Consider the following 22,626-nt stretch of genomic DNA (forward strand, 5'->3'; position numbering starts at 1 on the left):
CATTATTTTGACTTTTTATCTCATAAATTCGACTTTTTAGCTCATAATTTTGACTTTTTCCTCATAATAATGACTTAACATTTGCGGGGTTTTTTTTAATCAAGGCTAAGTTTTCACTTTTTTTTGTCCTGGCGGAAATGGGCATCCATATGATGTAGTAAAACACTACATGCGCTCTTTCACGCTACGCCCAAACCGCCGGCAGCGGACCAGAACCTTCTTGGTGGTGAAACTTCAGCCCATGCAGGGTGGGGCGAGGTGGGCAGAGTTGCGAGGAAGAAGTGGGTGTGTTTGTGCGAGTGTGTGTATGAGTGTGTCAGCTTCAAGTACCGTGCAGAAGGCTACATACCAGGACAGGCATATAAATATTTCTGATCCAGGAGGGGAGCGAGCGAAGAAAGAAAACTTTCCAAAAGTTTCACGCTGAAGGAAACTTACCTAGGGCGAAGCAGAGGATTCATCGCTGATCCAGAGGAGAAGCCACGAAGATAAAGTAAGATCTCACTCACTTCTTCGCCAACTTTCTTTTTTTCTTGTGAGGGGTTTGTGAGGATAAGTGAACTTGAAGCGGTAGGTTACGCGCATGACATAACGGTTTCTTGTCGTAGGCTGGAGAAAGTCTTTCTCGTAATCAGCTAAACGTTTTAAAGGATGAGAGAGAGAGAGAGACTCTCACGTCTCAGACAGAAAGAAAAGAGACATTTAAGCACGTAATTCAGCTCTTAATTTAATGGCTGTATTGGGAGGAAAATGTTATAAAACAATGTTGCAAATCAATATGTAAAATCGTGTTAAACGTAAACAATGTTCTAATATCTGCACCATGCATAAATAACATAATAACATCAGTGAACAGAAAAACGGAAGTAATTCAACAGGAAAAACATTTATATCACAGTTTAAAAATAGCTTGTGCTCTTGCAGCTCTGGTTGAAGTGAAGCCCTGAACTTGCAGAACTTTTCTTGCAGCTTAAATGAAATTATTCTCCTGATTGGTTTCTCCTGATGATACGGAGGCCTTCCCTTCCAAACCAAAACTCTTACTGTTGTTTTCACTTTTGTTGTGCTCACTCCCTCTTCAGTAAATAACCCTAAATTGACCAATTTCCTGCCCTCAGTCTTGTTGATTTGTGTCCAACCAGCTGCAGCTGATTTTATGTCTGCATGTGATGAAATCTTTTACTGTGGTTTAAAGTAAAGTTTTTATTATTTACCATTAATCATTTCTTTCAGCAAACAAAGAAGTGCAGTGTTGTTGTTTGGGAACAGTGACTTGAATTCGTAGTGCTTATCTCAGAGTCCAGTAGGCATACCAGCCAAGCCGACATGCCAACATAAACTGAGTGAGAAGTGCAGAGCTGCAGAGGGAGAGGGCATGGCATGATGGAAGAAGTGATACATGTGGTAGTGATATGCAGGATGGAGAAGAAACGTTGTTTTCAAGCTCGGCTGATGGCTGTATTATAAATCCATTTAAGTTTGTGCGTCAAAGTGTGAGGGAAGAGCGAGGCAGCCAGAAAATTAATCTTGTGGAATGGCTTTTCAAGGTTTTATGGGGTTGAGTGGATGACTCTAATTGGGCAATTAAAGCCACCAAAGGTGCAGTAGAGAGATAACAGGCTTTTTTTAGAGGCTGGGAAGACACAAATTACCAACAAAAACAGCCTGAAAAGCTTTTTTCCTGTTGTTAGAGTGAAAAAGAATCCATATTCGCAGCACTTTTTGTCCAATTATAACTGCATCCTGCGTCATATCACCTTAAAAATCTTGTCACCTGTCTGTGGGCGAGTAAATAATGAACTTAAATTCTAAATCCTGTCCAGACATTATATTTAATTTTAATCTACAGCTTTGTTTCTCTCTACTTAAGTCATAGATGTAGATAAGGCTGCACAGAGAGGGTCAGAGTGTGAGCTAAGTTTTGGGTGGAGATCGTGTTGCAGCTGACGCGATCCATTGTGTCCCTCACAATGATTATCAATGTTTTGCCAAATATTAGGAGGATTTGGAAACAGTTTAAAGGCGGGGGGGTTTTATCTGACCGGCAGATGAACTCAGGGAGACGAGGAGTTGCAAAATCACAAGTGAACTTAATTTCACACGCACACATTTCTATTTACACCCATGGATTTTGAGTGTCTGATACTGTGAGGCGCTCCTCCCTCCCACCTCTTCCTCAGCTGCTGTGCCCTCTGACCTGCACCGCATACCTTCACTATCACCGCCTAAATCCAGTGTGCTCTGACTGAATGATGCACATGATCTGTGCAGACATACAACAATGGAATCAATAGAAAAGTAGCAGCACTTTAACAAAGTCTCTCACTGCTGCTCGCTGTAAGTATAGTAGTGCAATAACTTTCCTTATTAGCCGCCTCAATCACTCGTCCAGCCTCCAATGTAGCTTTATTTTGCAAAGCCGAATGCTCAAGCTGAAAAAACACAACACGAGGACACTACTGCACAAGTAATGTTAAGTACATGTGCACGGATACCAATTGATTATTTGCCTAACATCCTTTCCCAATCAGAGGTCCACCTGTGCAACATTAGCTTGCCCCATTCTTACAACCACCAGTGCTAACCTAGCCTGTCTTCCAAAGCCTAAAATAGCACATAATAGCTAATGATAGTACTTTTTAGGGTTTGGGGAGAGCAGCTGGGTTAAAGCAGTGGGTAGAATGAGCCAGCCCATTTATTCAGGCAATCATAAATAAAAGAGCAGCTCCGGTCATGCTTTAAGACATATAAAATGCTCTGCTTGAAATAATAAATTGTGTCTGATATGTTTTTTCTGCAAAATACGTTCTGCAAAATTACCTAGTAAAAATCCTCCCAAGGCATCTCCTCCTTCTCCGTCATTAAAAATTCCTAAATCTGCATAGTCCCCGCCCGCAACGGCCCACCACGGCTCCTTCAGATTTCTAAAACGTGTCCTGAAGTTGATATTAAACGACTCCGCGAAGATGTCCACTCTCCTCGTTGAGGAAGAGCACTGAAACAGTGACAGGAGTCACAGGACGTCAATCACACGTGAGGTTGTGGCAACCAAATAAACAACAGCGGGACCAGTTTACTCCTCACACAGTGTTCTAACAGCAAAAGAGGGACATTGGACGCTCTCTGTCCACACACAATGCAGTTCTGTTACGCAATGTAAACAATCTGATTGTGTATCTCTGTACTTACAATAGTGAGTTTGCCAAAATTATGATGACGGTTACAGCTGGCTCGCGCATCGCCGAAGTGGTTGCCATAGGTTACACATAATGATATACATAGCGTCACCCCATCCATTTACGGGATTGGCTCTTTAGGTTTGGGACGTCTCAAACCTGCCAATGTGATTCTGTTTATGTTGTCCCTGATGTGTCTTGTAGCACATGAAGAACACCATGGAGATGTGTACAAGGTTAAACACTGGATTTTCACTGGAGGTGGTCTTTAAAGTCATGTGACCAAAAGTAATGATAAAGATTAATCTAAGTGAGTTCATCCTGAAAATGATCTATTGTCTTTGAGCTTATTTAAAGTTTGTTACATGTTGAATTTAATCAGTGTATGACACAACATAAGGAGAGAAGCCTCTGTGTGAAAATGTCTAAATGGAGGTAGTTGGGTAAACCATGGGTCAAGGTTGTTTGGATAAATTTGGCTCGTTTATTCCCAGAAATGTGAATGGGCTACATATGTACCGAACGATTAATAACACTGAAGAAGTTTATCAACAAAACAAGTAAAGGATGAATTCCCAGAACAGGTTTGGTCAGACGAGCCAAAGCTTATCAGATGTTGGATATCTGGAGTTTGAACTTGACAACCTCATCATGAAACCTGCAGACCGGTTCCATAGCTCCATAACTCCCTTAAAAATGCAGCTAAATTCTGTTTAGCAAGGAAGAAAGGCTTAAATTATTCCTTAAAATCTGGACAGCGTAAAAGAGTGCAGGTCAGTTCTTTTTTGCATAATTACAATTCATATCTGCCTGTGAATGTTGCTGCGCTGCGAGAACAATACTGCTCTTTTATTTAGATGTGTCCACAGACCATCACCTGATCAGGATGCTGACATTTTGTCTGGAACAAATAGCTTTAGCCTCTGTCTCTGAGTATTTAGTCATGCTAGTAACCATCAAGTACATTTTTAAGAGCTTTTATGTCAGCCTTGTTTTTAAATTAGTTAGCTAGAACTTAATTTTTAAGATTTTAACTGGCGCACAGTTAGCATTAAGTAGCTAGCTTGCTACAGCTGGTGATGTAACTGTAGACCTATTCTTTCCAAAAAATTAATACGTCTGGTGTCTTTCTGGAAATGAAATTTTCACAGGAGTACCAACGACAACTTTTGTATGAGACCAACCCCCATATAAACTGAGCATCTCTTTAACAACCCTGCATCTCTCCTGACTCTGTGAATCACTGCAGCTCATTACAGTTTATGGATGTTTTACGAGAGCTAACAAAACTCCATTTGTGCTTTAATGTTTTGGTAACATAGATTTATCTTTGGATCCAAAATGTTATGGTGTGTATGGTGAGAAAAGGAGGGAAAGACGGGGATCAAAGGGAAAGTCCTCCCTTCACTCTAACCCTTTTTGTTTTTACTTTCCAAATGTTGACATTTGTTGTGTGACCTTTGACCCCAGTTTTAAAATCTGAGGATGAGCAGGATGAACAAGCTTATCTTTAGTGTGACAAATGATCTCATTCTGCTGTGATTATTGGTGCAGTGTATGAGGGCGGGGACGTGACAGTATGATAAATCATAGGATTTACAGTACTGGACACCTACACCCGCAGCACAGGGAGATACACACAAACTACATAATCTCAACAGCTGGGGTGAGGCAGATGGAGTCCAGCTGCTTGTAGGAGGTATGTAAGATTGCTCAAGAAGTGTAGCGGACAAGGACGAAAGGCTAAATACCCCAGAATGCTTTGGGAAAACCCGTCGGCCGAGGAGGGTGCATTTCTGGAACGCAGTAATTGTGGGAAAAGTCAAAGAATAAGTGCATTGGCTGATTCATGGAGGGGAGATGAAAGAGAGGGAGAAGAAGAACTGGAGGAATGTTTGGTTAATCAGATTGTTATGAAGACAAAGTCTTGTTAGGATGAAATGTACTGTATCACTCTGCAGATGACCTCTGCTCTTTGGATGCAATGTTTGCTTCCAAGATTTGCATCTTTCTGTCCTCTGTACTCGCATCATGAGGGAGACAAAATTCAACATCTTTTTCCATAAACAATAATTACTCTGGAAAAACAATGTTTTCTATGGGGACTATTTCTTTTCTAATAAAAGCTTCCCACAAGTGTAATTCTACAGAAAATATCTCAAACCGGGTCAATTAAAACCCAAACAATTTTATTTATAGATACCAGATGGGCAGTGAGTCACCATATTTTTTTTGCGGGCCTTTTGATGTTACATAGGACAGTAAAGAGGGTTAGGACGTGTGTGTGTGTGCGGGGTATTATTATATAAATATATTATTTGATTTTTGTATTTTTTTTTGCTTTTCTTTTTAACTCAATACTGTACAAATCCTAAAGCCCCTTAACATCATTTAAAGCTCCTGTGAGGAACTTCCTGTTTGTGTTGATTTTGGCGCCCCTTGTGGACAAAGCCGTACCTCTTATCTCTTTGCTGATTTTGTCCTGTACATGCTTAATTGGTGGTTTATAACAAAAAATCTTGCCCTGCTTTCTTTAACAGTCATATCACTCACTTTATATTTCTGCCCTGGAAAATGTATACAAAGGCAGGGTGCAGTTAATCGCTTCGAACTCCTGCCAGCAGTTTCAGGCATTAGAAATAACTATATGGAAATAATAAAACTTGTGGACTGGTTTGCTTTTGTAGCTCATAACCAGCAAAAAAAAGTCATACATATATTTTTTTCTTTATATTAAAAAGAACATATTATCATTCTATTAAATGTCTCTAAGAGTTCTGTAATAAACTTCAAGTTATACTTTATGTACATGTTACATACTTCATTTAATGGGCCTATGATATATTAGATTAAATGCAGGTCACTGAGTTGAATCAGATCAAAATCATATCATGGTTGACTTTGTGATATGATATTGTATTGCAATGAAACTTTTTCTGTTGTCTTATCTTAAACATAAGTAATGACTATGCAGTTTTATTCCTGAAAGTGAAACAGAAATGTTCTATTTTGTCTCCCAGCATGCCAGGCGAGCGGTTGACAGTACGAGGCACATCAGAGGTGGGGCGTTTCCCCGGAGCTGCCCCGCCCACCAGGGTGGAACTGAGCATCCAGAAGGATGAGAAGGACCAGGAGGAGGGAGGCTGTCGCAGCTGGTTCAGGAAGATGTGTCCTTGCTGCTGTAAGCGCCAGAACAGCACCTCCTATGATGTCACGGATAAGGTGGAATTGATCAAAGCCCCGGGAACGACCCCGGCCCCCGCTCCGACCCCTGAGCCTGCCAAGCCGAAGCCTGAGAACGGAGAAGCAAAGGAGATGGAAGGTAAAGTCGCTGACCTCTGGGGTAGATCTAAATAAGTGAAGAATTTATCAACATTGCAACAAACACATACTTAAAATGTATGTTTCCCCTCAGAAATCAAGCTGTCTGTGCGTTCCGTGGACCTGCTGAGCTCCAAGACGGGTCAGAACAGACAGGAGCACCACACCGACTTGTATCACGGGGACAAGATGATCATCCGCAGAGGACAGACCTTCCAGATAGAGCTGGAGCTCGGTAGACCCTTCAACTCTGAGACTCACAAGATGCATCTGGATCTGAAAACAGGTAAGGGATGGAGGGACTGTGTCTGTGCATATGTTATCACATCTCTTGACAAAGTTTATAATTTGTTATAAGGAAAATGCATGGTTTAGGGGTTAAAAAGTGTTACATTAGGTTGTATTTCGTATTGCAGAAAAAATGCTGTCTGATTCACAAAGACACATCTCACAGGTCAGAAATAAAGTCAGTGCTGTTCCTCACACACTGATGCACTGTGGAGTCCAGTGGCAGCAAAACGGGTGTAAAACCTGAAAGAAAAGAAAAAACAGAATATATATTTATAGATTGCTTCAACTTCAACTGCTTCCACAGTTCAAATAAGTAGCTAAAAGTATAGTTTGTTGAAAGAGCTTAAAGAAATGAAAAAAAAATATTAAAAAGTTAGCATAAAACAATAAACAGTTGAAATAGTTAGCAGATAGCTAAAACAAATAGATACAAAGGTGATATGGCTACAAGAAATTGATGAACAATCTAAGTTGTTAGCTGAAAGCAATGTGTAAACAGCTGAAATTGTTAGCTAAAGACTAATGGTTGGAACAGATAGCTAAAACAAATGGAAACAGTTTTAGCTGAGATGGCTAGAAAGCTAAACAAAATGCTAAACAGTTTAAATCGTTAGCTAACAGCAATGTGTAAATTGTTGAAGTTGTTAGCTTAAGTAACACACAATGATTAGAACAAAATAACTAAAACTTGAAGATGATGAAGTTCCCATGATTAAATAAAAGTGAGTAGCCTATAAATGGGCAAATAGTGAAAAGGTATACATTTAAACACTTTAACTTGTTAGCTAAAAGCAACGCGTAAACATAAAATACTTAGCTAGGTAACTGACTAATGGTTGAAAAGATAGCTAAATGAAATCGATACATAGTTTAAATAATTAGCTAAGAGAAGATAAAGGGTAGATAGCTAGAAAATTGCAAAAATATTTAAATTGTTAGCTAATTTTAGCAATGGGTAAACAGTTGAATTAGTTAGCTAAGAAACCGTCCTAGCTAAAAGCAACGTGTTAACATAAAATACTTAGCTAACCGACTACTGGTTGAAAAAGACCAAATAGATACATAGTTCATATAATTAAGCTAGCTAAAATGAGTGTATTTATGGTAAAATGGCTATCGGGAATGGATACAGAGTTTAAATAGTTAGCGAACAGTAACAGATAAATAGTTTAAAAGGCTGGATTAGATAAAAGCAGTTTAATGGTTAAAATAACAGTCTTGAGTAACAGATTGAGTTGTAGTATCCGTGATAAAACAACAGATTTTAATGTGTTAAGTAGATGGAGTACCCAAATACCCAGCATTTGCTCCAGCTCTGTGTGAAAGTGGAGGGAATGTAAGACTAACTCAAAACAAAGCATGGGAAATGTGGTCAAGATGCCTCGCATAGCTAGCACATTTAAATACAGCAGCAGCTCAGTCATAACCACACAACAAGTTTTGGATTCCTCCCAGTACACCACAGCGTTAACAGTTTCCAGACTCCAGGACACCGGACACCTCGCTCTGGTATTTACAGGCCTCATACTACACTGATCCACGATGCACTTGGGAATAAATGGACCTTACATCACCACGGGGATGGGATTTGCTGTCACCTGCTGCTTATTTTAAAGAAGAGTGAGAAAAAGACATTCACAACAATCTGAGCCTTCCAATTTGTCAGGCTCTCATTACCTTTGCCTTCACTGTCATTGCTGAAAAAAAAAATAGGGCTTAAGTGTTGCACTAACAGCAGGGCCTTGTATCATTGTCGCTTCCTAAGCTGTTATTTTCGGTCAACAAGGAAGTCAATTTTCAATATGGGTGAGGTTTTTTCCACCAGAAAAGAGAGTGTTTTTTTCATTGATTTCCTTTTTAACAAAGGGTGATGAGAGAGGAAGTCCTGGCTGAGGTCGGATGGAGAACAATAGTTTCTTGATAAACTCCATATTCGCTTCAGCAAATGGCAGCTAAAGCCCAGCAGGGTGTCACAAAGCAAATAGTTGAGAGGAAAGCATCCAATAAGGCTTAATCAAGCTAATGGGCTGGAATTAAAGTTTGTTAGCCTTTAGCAAAACATCAAGTCTCGTGAAAAGGCATCTCATCTCATAGTTTTAAGATAAAACATTCCTAAATGTGTGTTTCTGTTTCAGAGATGTGTGTGTGTGCACTGTGGGAGGTTTTACGGCCCTGAAATGTTGTTTGCTCAGACAAACCACGCTCAGCCGGATGAAGGGCTGTGATGCATGTGGTTTACTATAGTCGTATGGGAACAGACTTACAATTACAGCGATGTGAAAAATCTCGTTTACTCCGTTCCCAAATAGATGTTGCAAAGAATTCTTCCACTGCTGCTTCTTTGTTTAATCCCATTTCCAAGTTGAGGATCAGTGAAAAGGACAGAAGTAAAGAGCCCTCTGTCAAACTTAACTACATGAATTTTCCTCAGACATTAAAAGCAACATGTTTTTAAAAATACTAGTAATACATAAACACAAAGTTTATGTCCGTATTGCCATAAAACAAATTCTTGCAGATGAACATATTGCATATTATTGTATTAATTATTCTGTTTTTTGTGTAAAATGTTTTGCTAGGATTTTGTTCGCTTGATATTTTCATGTCTCTATTGGTTTGCAGCAAAGCAGCGGTTAAATTTAAATGCAACATTTTGGATTCTTGCCAACAGTTTGAAAATAAATTTTCCTGACACTTGACTGTTACACTTGAAGCTATGGCAAAACAGTTAGCTTAGCATAAGGCTAGGAATGGGGCTATACTGGCTATGCTTAGAAAAGTCACTAAGACTTTGAGTTTTTTATAGGGATAAGGGCCTGTGTCCACTAACTGTATTTTTTGTGCTGGCAGCAACCACAACCTCAATTTCAGAGCGCTTCTCACCAGCGCTTACTGTTGCTCAGTTATGAAAGTTGTCTGGCGGCACTTCTGCTTCCATTTGTAGTGACCGTTAAGTCTGTTTTAAATCGGTCTGTATGCTTAATATTAGCTTTTATTCAAGGACATTTTACAAAGAAAACAAAAATAGAAAGGAATCATGACTTGGCATTAGCTCTAAATTGTACCATCAAAAAACTCAAATTCAAATAGTTTATTTCAAACCAATCAGACGAAACAAATACCAACCAACAACATAACAAAGACATTACAACAACAAACAAACAAAAACAAACAAATAAAAATAACACCAAACAATACAACCACCATGGTTTGAAATGGGGATGGAAGAAGCAGAGCTTATCTATATCCAACCCCAAACTGATTCGCTTCTCCACCGCCATCGTTGTTGAAAAAGTTGTATCTCAAGTCCCGCCCCTTCTTGATTTTGATTGGTCAGTGAGGGAGAAGTGACACTGATGAGCACAGCAGTGTTCCAAAAGTTGAACTATTTTCAAGGGAGAGCACAGCGGTTTTGTGTAGAAAATAGGCAAGTCAAGTCTATCAATCTTTGTATTTACTCTTATAAGCACATGCCCACAAATGTCAAACTAATTGGGTTGAAATTTGCACATAAATTCAGAGACCTTAGAGTACAATAACACCTAAAAGCATCACAAGCATTGTAATACATCTGGCTTTTGCTCATGTGAATTCTACTACTTGGTTTCCTTGTTCTTTCCTAATTATTGGAGAATTATGGTACATCATGACTCAGATATAACCTGTTTCGTGTAGGTCCCCTGCCCAAAGTGTCCAAAGGCACCCATGTCATCATCCCCCTGGTGGATCACCTGGAGGACGAACGCTGGGAGGCCAAGATTGTCGAGCAGAACGGCAACAAGGTCAAGCTGTCCGTCAACTCACCGGCCACTGCTGTGATTGGCCTGTATGGACTCACTGTGACAATCAGCTCCTCAAAGGGCGAGGCGGCAACTACTTACAACTCCAGCAAGAACATCATCATTCTCTTCAACCCTTGGTGTGAAGGTAAGATTGGCAGTGGGTGTGAACAGAGTGAGGGTTTACAAGATTGAAGGCAGGAATGTGGAGGAGAGGAAGGAAAGAGGACGAGCCACAGGTGATAAGAGGAGACGAATGAAAGCAGAAAAGACACGTCTGGAATTAATAACATGCTATCTTGCTTGCTATGAGGTTAAAGGTGGAATATCTTTAAAAAGTCAATATTTTCCTGCAGGCGAACTCTCTGCAGCATAATTGGGAGGCAATTTGTTCTCAAAACACAGCTGCTTATGAATAGCGTCATCATTCTGTCAGCCAGTACTGGCACAAAGTAGCCTGATGTCAGTTCTGTGGTTTTAAACTCTGAGAGGAATCCTGATATAGTGTTACACAGGAGTGAGAAAGGCCAAGTCCATCCACGAGCATGTTGCTGTCCATCAAACTGCTCCAGCATGACCCTGTGTGTAACTGTGAGTTATGTAACTGCACTGGCTGTGGTTCAAAACTGCTGGAACTGTTAGTTATCTCACCTATGCAGCATGATGGACTGTTTGTGACTAACACAGTGTGTATGTAGGATAAGATAAACTTTCAATGGGCTCATGTAGGAAATGTTTGTACATACAGGTATGACATTTAAACTTAGCATGTATCACACGTTATTTTATAAAAAAAGTCTTTAGATGAAAGAGATTCATCGAAGTTTTTAATCAAGCATACTTTTAATACAGTTTTTATTTGGTTTAAAGCTAAATTAAATACTTTTTGACCACTTGGGGGCAGCAGAAACAAGCTGAAAACACAACTCACATAATATCAACTTTATCCAGCTAAAGTGTTTTTGCTCTGGGGCCTGATTCATAAAGACTCGGGCTATGACTTAGAACTAACAGTTATGCTTCATAAAGATGTATAAATTCATCCGTGGCACAAAATGACTGCTTATTGTCTATTTTAAGTGGGAACAATTTGTTGTGTGTTAATAATACTTTCCATTTCTAGATGAAAAACATAGCTGGGCGAGCAACACCGTCAAACTGCAAAGCTCTGTTGACTCAGCAGAGACTTTTGCCTCCTGTACAATTTCAAGAGTTATAAGAAATCCAATGAGTGCAACAATACAACGAAAACTTCCAGTGGCATAAAATCTAAATAGAACAGACACCTTATGGAGAACTGATATGAGCTGTGTCCCAGTCCAGCGGCTATTTGAAGGCCGGTTGCGTCACAGCAACGCATCAAAAGCTGTCCCGTTTTGAAGGCTCAAATGTGTCCTCCTTTTCCAACGTATCCCAAGATTCATTGCGGGAAAATTGTGGAAAAATTCAAACCGGATTGCGGACTCTAAAACAGCTGAGGAATAAACTTTTAAAAGTTTTTGGTTTCAACTCAATCGAATAGCTGCGATACACATGTTAAAAAAACACGAAGGGGCCCTTGAAACAAATGTAAAAGGTTAAATTACGTGACGTTAGTTATGATAGCTAGTTATCCCAATAGCCACCTGTTGCTAGGCGAGAGGAGTGGCGTTTGATGACGCAAGGGCGGGAACAACTGGTGACGCAGACAGGAAATCCTCTGTAGACCAGACCGTCTCATTTCAGTTCGGCTTTAGCGGTATACGCAGGTTACGAATGACGCAGACTTCGTAGGCCGCCTCCTTCAAAGGCTGAAGCCCCTGGGTTGGGACACAGCTTTTGTGTCTCCTTATTGCAGGGCTAGGCGCTACTGGTCATTTGTCAGTCAGACTTTGGATAGTGCCCGACGACAAAAACCATTGTCCTTACCAAAGATGTCTGATGGCTAAATCAAAACAATGAGCTAAAAGAAGCTAAAATGCTACATAGTGTTGAGGATAGCTGCAGAGTGGGATGGTGATTGTCGGTGGGTTAGTCACTTTGAGTGACACCTTTCACGTACACTTAGTAATTTGATCCATTCTCAATGTAAAAATATTGATTATAGCATAGCTTTTTTTTAACCATAAGATGTTAGCTTTTTGTGCAGAATAAATGGACTTAGCTCTATTTCATTTATAAAATGTTCAAACACTCAAAATGGCATCTAAGAAAATATTTCCCATTTTTTAAATTGTCTTACTTTATTTATTTAGTCAATAAAACATCAGGAAATGAGGTCCATTGTTTATTCCTCCTACTTTCTTCCTTTTGCTGAGCAATGCAAACGGTGCAAACAGGATATTTCACCAAAAGAAGTTTATTTCAGTTAAATATATATACACAAAAAAACTGGGCCTGGAATTGATAAAGAGAAACTCTGTCTTTCATTATGGCGTTGCTGCTTTTGGCAGCGCGCCCAATCTCCTCTTCCCGCTTTCAATCTCCTCTTCCTGAGACCAATCTCTCCCTCACGCTCATAAAAGTAAAAATCCTACAATTACTGTATAAAAACGCCACGGGGCGAGCTCACAGTAATCCTGCAGCTGGTGACAACCTGTCCTCTCCCTCGCTTTTACTGCATCCATGTGTATTCCCTGGCTGTATACGCCCCTCCCTTCCAATCCTGCTGCCTTGTTGATATCTATTGACCCGATCCTCTCTCCGTTGCCCTGCTGCTCTGTTTTCGTCCTCCTCCTCCTCCTTCGAATGCTACTGTATGTGTGTGTGTGTGTGAGTGTCTGCCTCTCCCTACATTGCAGAAATCTTCAGTAAGAAGTGAAAACCACAATTATCACAGCTGCCAGATGCTATCAGCCTCACCTCCCTCCACTTTCTGCTGTAAAATCTGTTATTCTTCACCCTCCCTCTGCCCGTTACCTCCCAAGCATAACTTCCCCTCTTCCTCTCGGCCGTCCCTCGTGATTTTCTTAGACCTCTTCCTTCCACTTGCCGTTTCACATGCCCATCTTGAATACTCTGATACTTTTACAGCTTTCCTTTCTTTCCTTTTTTTCTGTTCCTTTGCCCCACCCACTGGTAATCACTCTAGCAACATTAAGAGATAAAAGAGATGGAAAAAAAGGGATTTGTGAAGCTCAAGTCAGAGGTGCACACCCAAGTCTGTGGTGCCGAAAACAGACTGCTTCCCATAAAAGAACATGGGCCTCACTGCGAGGTCCGAAGACTCATTGTGTTTCTTAACCATTTCCTGGCCTTTGGGACTCTTTTACATCACTTGTGAAGAAAGAGCCCATTCTTCAGAGGTTCAGTAACTGAAAAGCTGAACAAAAACATGGAGTCTGGGTCACTCTCACAGACAAGGAGGAAACCAGAACCTTGACCAAAGTTGATGTAATTAAAATACATCCTACTGTTCTGCAGGAAAGGGTTTCCCTGTCACGGCTGGTTTAATAGGTCCATAGCCGGTCACAAGTCTGTACAACGTAGGATGAAATACTTTGTCAGTATTATAGCACCAGATTACAGCATGTTGATGTAATGTCCTGTCTTTCCAGAGGACACGGTGTTCATGGATAACGAGGAGGAGAGGAAGGAGTACGTTCTGAATGACATCGGCAGGCTCTACTACGGCACAGAGAAACAAATAGGTGCTCGCACATGGAACTTCGGGCAGGTACGGACTATCAAGACAGGACACGTCTCCAAAGTACTGAAAGCTTAATTACATCATCGTTTGTTGAACTCCACCCATTTTTTCCAAATCTTAAAAACAGGTCTGCTCTTAAAAAATGCTGGGTGGTTTTCTAAGAGAATGCAGCAGTGTAGTTTTATTCAGATGTTACCCAAACAGTATTTTTCTGGGACTATTTTCAGCTGCGGATTAAGACACTTTGGGGCATTATTTAGTATTTACAGCAGCAGAACTTTGGCATTGACACAGATAAACTGCAGTGACAGTGCAACAAATAATGTGTATTTTATCGCATAAATACTGTAAAGCATTGCAACACACAACGGCGATTGTATCTTTTATTAACGTTTCAGCAGAAGGCATGACCTAACAATGACTCATGATTTAACAATAATCTTCAACTCTAAAATACGATCCGAATTCCTACTTGAATTAAGTATTTTCCTTTGCTGCTGATTTGTAGTTTCATGAAGGGATCCTGGACGCTTGTCTGTTTATCTTGGAGAAGAGTGACATGCCTCCATCTGGCCGAGGGGATGCTGTCAATGTGGTCAGAGTCTTATCTGCAATGGTGAGTCTGAATACATATAAACATCCCACTATCTCCTTAGGATAAGCCAGGATATTAGAAATACTGAGGTCAAGAGTCCAAGGGCACGCATTTTTTGTAGGAGTAAACTTTTCATTTATTTCATGTCATTTTTTATCCAATATGGAATTCTGTTTCAAGTCTTCTCCGCGCTGCCAGGAATAAAATACATACAAAGTACCCCGCATGTGGTTTTTATCATAAATCCGTTATAAACTCAGGTAACTGAAACTTACAGGAAATATACAAAGGACCTGACCCCAGTAGCATCAGCTCTTATCATCTCTCATGTATTTTTTGGAAAATTACCACACATTACATCAGATCAGTCAGTGATATTTGACTGTATCACAATTCCCTTTCAGATAAACGCTCAGGATGACTTTGGGGTCCTGGTAGGAAACTGGTCCGGGGACTACGCCGACGGAGTCTCTCCTGCAGCGTGGAGCAGCAGTGTGGAGATCCTGAGGAAATACCACTCTAGTGATGCGACGCCTGTGTCGTACGGACAGTGCTGGGTCTTCTCTGGGATCACCACAACAGGTTACTATGAGAGAAACAGCATGTGATGTTGTTTGCATGTGCAAACGCCACAAAGGATACCCTGAGTGTTGCATTCCTCAGTGTTTACGTGAATTTAATTAATGGTCAAATGATCACGATCATGGCTTCAGGCCTTTTCCATTAGCTCTCCCTGCTCTGTTACAGAATGCTTCATTCATTGTGCGTGCATGCAGGGTCCCTCACATGATAGCTAGCTGACCTTAGCACATAGCGCTGCAGCTGATAGCTCATATACACCCTAAATACCTCGCATTGCCATTCCTGTCATACCTCCTACTTTTGTCACCAATAGAGACACGTGTTGCTTTCATTCAGGCAGGATAATAAAGTCTGCCTGCAACCATGCAAGTGCCATCTTAACCATAAGGCCATCATGCTCACGTGTTATCATGTGGGTGAATAATTCAGTTTGAATGAATCTGTCTCTGTGTGTCCTTGTTTCCAGTGCTGCGTTGTCTTGGTATACCCGCCCGCAGTGTGACCAACTTCCAATCTGCTCATGACACTGATGTTTCCCTCACCACTGACGTCTATTTGGATGAGGATCTGGAGCCGATCGACTACCTCAATAGCGACTCTGTCTGGTGAGAACTTAACATGGTCGGGATACCAAGCTCAGAAATTTGCCTGCTGCTAAATCCATACATTAGGAATGCACAGTATGTAAAGATCTCTGCTCTGAGAGCAGTTCCCTCTAACTTGAAACCCTTATAGACGCCATGCTCTTTCAATTATCTGCAACTCCCCTCAGACTGCAGAGGCTAATCTGGTATCCATCTGCTTAGTGGTAGCAGCATATCTCCTTCGTTTTCCTTAGATTAATTTGTATCATTTCTTTTCCAGGCCTGCTCCATAAAGGTTTGATACCTTATGTGCCTGGCCAGCACAAGAAACCTTAGTAACACAACATTTAACTTTTTAATTCTTTTAAAAAGAATAGTTGCATATTTTGTGTAATATGCTTGTTAGTTGTCTTGATGTTAGTAAGATGAGAAGATTGATACCACACATGTATTTGTCTATTTAATATGAAGCTTAGCCAGGAAATGTTTTGCTTAGCTTAGCTTAGCTTAGCTTAGCTTAGCTCAGCACAACTAAGGGACTCAGAGGGAAACAACTACCCTGGCTTTAAGTGATATTACTTTTGCAAAGGATCACATTCTTTTCAATGCCTTTGGCATGAAAGTAGGGAACCGAATCTTACTTGATCGGTATCTTTTTATTTTATAAGTCCAAATTTCATCACCTGCCAGAAACCCGTAGAACACTCCAGCCTAGTTGGTGGCAGTGATGTACCCCTTGGCATTGAAAGAGCAATAATCTTAAATTCACAAATCCTAACACCAACACCACCTAAGTTCACTAGTTAACATGTCTTCATCATACATAAATTGAGGCATTAACGTAAACAATGCCAAGCTAGCTGTTTCCTCCCTTATTCAGTCTTTATGCTAAGCTAACTTCTTACAAAAATGTAAACAATTCCTATAAATGGAACTTTGGGAAATGGGATATTTAAACGGTTTAATTTGATATAGGAACTTCCACGTATGGAATGACTGCTGGATGGCCAGACCAGACCTGCCCCCTGGTCACGGAGGCTGGCAGGCTGTTGACTCTACCCCCCAGGAAACAAGCCAGGGCACCTTCCGCTGCGGCCCCGCCTCTGTCAACGCCATTCGCTCTGGCCAGGTCTACCTCAAACACGACACGCCATTCGTCTTCGCTGAGGTGAGTGCTAGCAATAAGAAAGTATGATATATTTGCATTTTAGTTTAGGAATTTCCAAAGGAAGAGTGAGATGGTTTAGTTTGATTAAAAAAGGTCTTGCTTGGATTACTCTACCAGGAAAAACTTTTAGGTGTAATAGATTAAGCAGAAACCACCAGCTAGATAACAAATATGTCCAAATTCTTGTGTTCTCTGATGTATGAGCTGATCATGTTTGTTGCTACTATCAGGTCAACAGTGATAAGATCTTCTGGCAGAGGAACCTGGACTCCACCTTCAGCCAGATCCACAGTGAGAAGAAGGCTGTGGGCCACTGCATCAGCACTAAAGCAGTGGGCTCAGACGAGCGGGCAGACATCACACACCTTTACAAACACCACGAAGGTACTTGGAGCATATTAGACTTTGCTAATTGCATTTCCACCCCAGATTGATGTTCCAAAACTAGACAGTTAATGCTATGGTGCCTGGAACTGTCTTAAAATGGAATGATTTAATAATGTATTGCTGCATAGATCATTTCCCTGTACACAGATTCCTCTTCTCTGACCCCTCAAATGCTCTTCAAATATTAAAATATGTTCCTCTGTTTGTTTTGTTTGGAGGACTGTTTGCCATATCTCTTGCATCTGCCAATAAATCCTGAACTATTAGACAGAATAACCTGAACTCACCTTCTCCTCCCTCTTTACCAGGCTCTGAAGAGGAACGCATCGCAGTGGAGACTGCCAGTCGTTATGGCAGCAAGCCAGATGTCTACTCCTCACCCATGGCGGAGGATGTGAGCGTGGAGGTGAAGATGGATGATGAGGGGCCCAGGATGGGTACTGACGCCAAGCTGAAGATCCAGGTGAAGAACCAGAGCTCGCAGCCCCGTCGGACCACTCTGCACAGCCAGGTGGCCGTCATGTACTACACTGGTGTGCTGAAGGGCACCATCAAGAAGGAGCAGATCCCGGTGGAGCTGGCGCCCCATGAAGGTTGGCTTTAACTTATCTTATTTTTATACTAACGAGTGAAAATGGCTACATGTTTGTGAAAGAGGTCTCTTTTAGTGTCTCCTAACTTTGCTGTTAACCTCAGCACTAAGAGCATGAAAGCATTGCTTTGGTTTGATGGCCTACAACATCACTATATCAATTTGTCTTGTGGCTCTCTTTTGTTTAGCGAGCAGCTGCTATTCAGGAAAAAAAGGTGTAAAAAACCTACAGTGCACGACCTAAACAGAATATTTTTGATGGAGCATTTGGTAGCTATACGACCAAGCATTGTTATACAGGAGTTGGTGGAGACCAAACTAAGAACTAACAGAGCTAAAAAGAGCGTTACGAATGCTAATGCTGCTCAAGAAACAGTTTGCTAACCTAGTCAAATTACTGTTAGCTCAGTGTTGTGTTTAAAGTTGTGTCTGTTTCCCCGTACAAAACACACATACAGTATACCCAGTTTCTTATTTGAGAGATAGTTTAGAAGATTCGCAGCACTATTATGTCTGTATGACTAAAGCTACAGCTACTAGCCAGTTAGCTTAGCGTCGCCGGTACAAACAAATATCAAAGCGTTTCATGTAGAGTTTTGTTTAGGGCGATTTCTTGACGCCACTTGACACGGCCACTCATTCCTTCGCGCCGTCACCATCAGCAGCAACACCATACAGTCTATGCGCCACACACACATGTACAAACATCATAAACACACACATATACTGATTAGCAAGTTTAGCTAGGTTATTTAGCCATGAGCAACGACTCGAGAAGCAGAAATGCCGTTTGAAGTAGAGGACTTCTCTCCTCCATAGTCTCCTGTAGGTGGTCCAGAACTGTATCAGTTCACCGCTAGCGCAGGCAGTTCGCGAAATCGGGTGACGTAGCTTGTATAGTTTTGGGGACGAAAGCTGGCACCACATACGTCACCTGCCTCCAGATGAGCCAATATAAATATTCAATTGCAGTAGCTGGGTTTCAACCTTTAGAGGGCAGTCGCTATGCATATTTCTAACACAATATGTAGATTCAAATACTTTGATTGGACCTGAATTGATCAACGATTAAATACCCACATACAAGTTTTCAGTTGGGGGTTTAGTTACTCTTTAAGTTAAACTTGCCTGGCAAATGCTGGATAATGAGCACAGCCCTTTTTTTCTGTCTCTCCTCACAGAAAAGATCATTGAGTGGGTGCTGCCCTACCAACAGTACCAGAACCAGCTGGTGGATCAGGCCGCTCTGATGCTGACCCTGTCTGGAAGAGTCAGTGAAACCCAGCAAGTATTAGCCAACCAGACCACCTTCAGGCTCCGCACTCCTGACCTCAACATCACGGTAAAAAAGCAGTCGAACATTATTCAGCGGGAAGATACAAGGGAACATTTCTGCAACCCCTGCTAACTCATGTTTACTTGCCTTCTTGCAGCCTTTGGGAGAAGCTGTGGTTGGTAAAGAGATGGCAGCCAAGATTACCTTCACCAACCCCTTGCCTCGTTTGCTTAAGGGAGTTATATTCAGAGTGGAGGGCCTGGGTCTGCAGAAAGGACATGAAGTAGTCGTCGGGTAAGAACGTGTGACATCCCGCCCTCTTTTGCCGCCCACTGCATTTCCTTTGCCTGACTTAAATTCAACTTCCTCTTTCTTACAGCGACGTCGGCGGTCTCTCCACTGTGACATTGACAGAGCACTTCATCCCCACCCAGCCCGGGCCCAGGAAGCTGGTGGCGTCTCTTGACTGTAAACAGCTGACTCAAGTGCACGGAGTGGCTGATATTGTCGTTCAGGAGCATTGAGAGAGGGCGCTAGAAACATAGCTTCCTGTTCTGCTTTTACTTTATGAAGTTCAAACTGAGAGCCTCAAGCTATATGAGAAGTGTGCTCTGATCCTGTATCTTAAACTTTATTTGTTACTACAGGTCATTTTATTTTGTTTTATATTTTAAAATGTCTCATTAGCCAATAAGTCAGTGTAGCATTGTCAGTATTATTTTTTTTAACTTGAGATAATAACTGAAGGAGAGTTCACGCTTCTGCCTTGCTCTGAATTTTAAAACTGTGGTGAACTATGCAGCAGCGTTTGAATGCGTGCACAGCAAGTGAAGCGCTTGGATTAACAGGTATTTGTATTTTGTCGCATTACATAGACTGTCATAATACTTTTATATTTTAAGACACTGCAATCATATAGTTAGGGGGTCAGAAAGTCGGGTCATGATCATTTAGTTATAATGTAAATACTGTATTTGTATCATTTATTTAGCTCATCATAAGATGAAAATTATTAGCAGAGTATTTTCAGACAGGATGAACCTCACGTGGCTACGTGAAGGAAGGGTACTGTGAGAAGTGTTTGAAGGGTATGATGCTAAAAATTGGCATTAACATGTTGCAAAAGAGCACATTATAATCTCCCCAGTTTTCTCTGTTACCGTTGACCCTTCGGTAAGTCCCGCCCCCCTTGGATACTGTTGCTACGCCAGTCAAGCTTTCGCACCGGCACGTAAATACTATGGCGTTTTCAACTCTAACGGTGAGAGATGTTCCGAGGGAAATAATAGCACATTTCTGGAAGAACAGTTCCCAAATAAGAGAGAAAAGTAGACAGAAGGGACGACAACACGCATGTGAAAGCTACATCCAGAACATAATTTGTCAGCAGGGTGTTGAGAATGAAGAGGACTTAAAAATCGAAGCAAACGTTCACTGGTCTCAATGCAAGCGTCAGGCACCCCACGTCTTTACAATTCATGTTAAGGACAATCATATACAGGAACAACAATGTTCTTGCACAGCAGGGTAAGTCAATATATTGTTTTATTTTAAGCTAATATTTAGATATGACCCCCTATAACTTATTCATTATCTAATGTGTTTTAGACAATTGCTAGCAAAACTAAATTATCCCACTTTTTCATTTTGTTTAAGCGTGTAGCATATCGTGGGCTTGAGCCACACACTGAATCTGGATTAACTTGGAATTTATATTCAACCGTCTTTCTTTGCTAACATGCTAACCTAGTCAAGTTAGCTGCGAGTGAGGTCTTCCAAAACATCTCTCCTCTTGAGTTTTTGGTAGGATTGGACAGTGGCCGTTCAAGGGAGGGGCTAAGCGAAAGGTCAATTGACTGCAAAAAATGTAATTGTTGAAAGATGAAATGCAGATTTCCCTAAAGGATGTGGCTAAAATGTCGTTTTAATCATCAGGTGAGATGCAAATGTTGTGTCTTTTATTTTAAGTAACCACTCATATTACTGAAATGTCACCAACTGCAGAATTCAGACCTACATGTTTCCTGAGGAGGAATGATGTTCTGTATGTATTGTGTGTTTATCATTATGTGAGTGTAATAACACTTACCTTATCACAACCTACCTGTGAAATTGGACACAACTGCTGTGAACTCCAGCAAACCAGAGACCACAGAGGCCTTAGTTCACCTTAGCTTTACCAGGTTCTGTTTAACTCAACATACAATGTGAAAGAAAGTAGTTCATAACATTACACTATTTATCTACCTTATCTACTTGAATGTTCTTTTTGTATCATATGTTTTGCATTGGTAATAAAACTTACACGTCCATGAAGGCCCGGCTCCTGAGTTATCTTCTGTGTGCACTCATACTTTTACAAGTCCCCAAGGGATCGAATAGAGAGCGGGAAGTACGACGTAAATCAAGAGATCAAAGAGGAAACAAGCGCCTACATGTGTGTTTCAATTTATGCAAATTCCCCATTTTTGTTTTGGTAGAAAATGTGTGCTGCATGATGGATGTGTTACTTTGAAGTGACTCATTTAAAATGTGCAGCTGTAGAAAGGTGACACACCCTTGCTGCATTTCATCATTGAACACATTGATGACTGATGGAGTAACGGGTACTTAAAGCTTTGTGATTGTGATGTTTTATCTACACACACAGTTTTATTTCTCCTCTCTGATATGCTGAATTCAGGCTGTATACAGATTCAGATTCATCTCGTGTGTTTTACTTGATTCATAATGCAGTGCTATTTTGGCTGACTGTACATTAGCTGCAGCGGCTGAAAGGCAGAGATGGAGTAACAAAGTATAAGCTTGTTAATATTTAGAGGTGCATGTACTTGAGGCTACCATCTCCACTCTATTTTAGAGGCCAATATTGACTTTAACAGCTACATTTCAACTGAAAGGGCTGCGCAGTGGTGCAGTGGTCAGCGCTGTCACCTCACAGCTAGAGGGTTCCTAGTTTGAACCCCAGCTCAGACGTAGTGGGCCTTTCTGTGTGGAGTTTACATGTTCTCCTCTGTGCACGTGTGGGTCCAAAGACATGCTCGTTTGGTTAAGTGGTAACTCTGTGTGTAAAAAGGTTGTCGAGCCCTGTGATTGACTTGCTATCAGTTCAGGGTGTGCCCCGCCTCTCGCCCAATGACAGCTGGGATAGGCTCCAGATCCCTGCAACGCTAAACAGGATAAGCGGTATAGAAAATGCATGGTTGAATGTATTTCACCTTAAAATGTATCGTACAAAACCCATAAT

At 41.1% G+C, this 22,626-nt stretch overlaps 1 protein-coding gene across 1 annotated transcript; it reads left to right on the forward strand.

Moving 5' to 3' along the window:
- Nucleotides 1-311: 311 nt before the first annotated feature.
- tgm1l1 (transglutaminase 1 like 1) lies at nt 312-21,685 on the forward strand. The gene is made up of 14 exons (XM_069685541.1): nt 312-493; nt 6,197-6,498; nt 6,592-6,783; nt 10,464-10,715; nt 14,104-14,222; nt 14,704-14,811; nt 15,195-15,372; nt 15,839-15,977; nt 16,932-17,124; nt 17,355-17,508; nt 17,820-18,104; nt 19,285-19,445; nt 19,537-19,673; nt 19,759-21,685. Exons 2-14 carry the CDS (start codon nt 6,198-6,200, stop codon nt 19,901-19,903), a joined length of 2,364 nt encoding a protein of 787 aa, XP_069541642.1. The 5' UTR covers nt 312-493; nt 6,197; the 3' UTR covers nt 19,904-21,685.
- Nucleotides 21,686-22,626: the final 941 nt, after the last annotated feature.

Source organism: Semicossyphus pulcher, unplaced genomic scaffold (assembly GCF_022749685.1).
Source record: "Semicossyphus pulcher isolate SPU_LCO1_2020_fin unplaced genomic scaffold, fSemPul1.0.p SCAF_7, whole genome shotgun sequence".
NCBI classification, from domain to species: domain Eukaryota; kingdom Metazoa; phylum Chordata; class Actinopteri; order Labriformes; family Labridae; genus Semicossyphus; species Semicossyphus pulcher.

Coding starts and splice junctions, on each gene's coding strand:
- tgm1l1 (XM_069685541.1), top strand. CDS start 6,198: ATGCCAGGCGAGCGGTTGACAGTACGAGGCACATCAGAGGTGGGGCGT. Junction 6,784..10,463: donor GCATCTGGATCTGAAAACAG/GTAAGGGATGGA, acceptor TGTTTCGTGTAG/GTCCCCTGCCCAAAGTGTCC. Junction 17,125..17,354: donor CGCCATTCGTCTTCGCTGAG/GTGAGTGCTAGC, acceptor TGCTACTATCAG/GTCAACAGTGATAAGATCTT.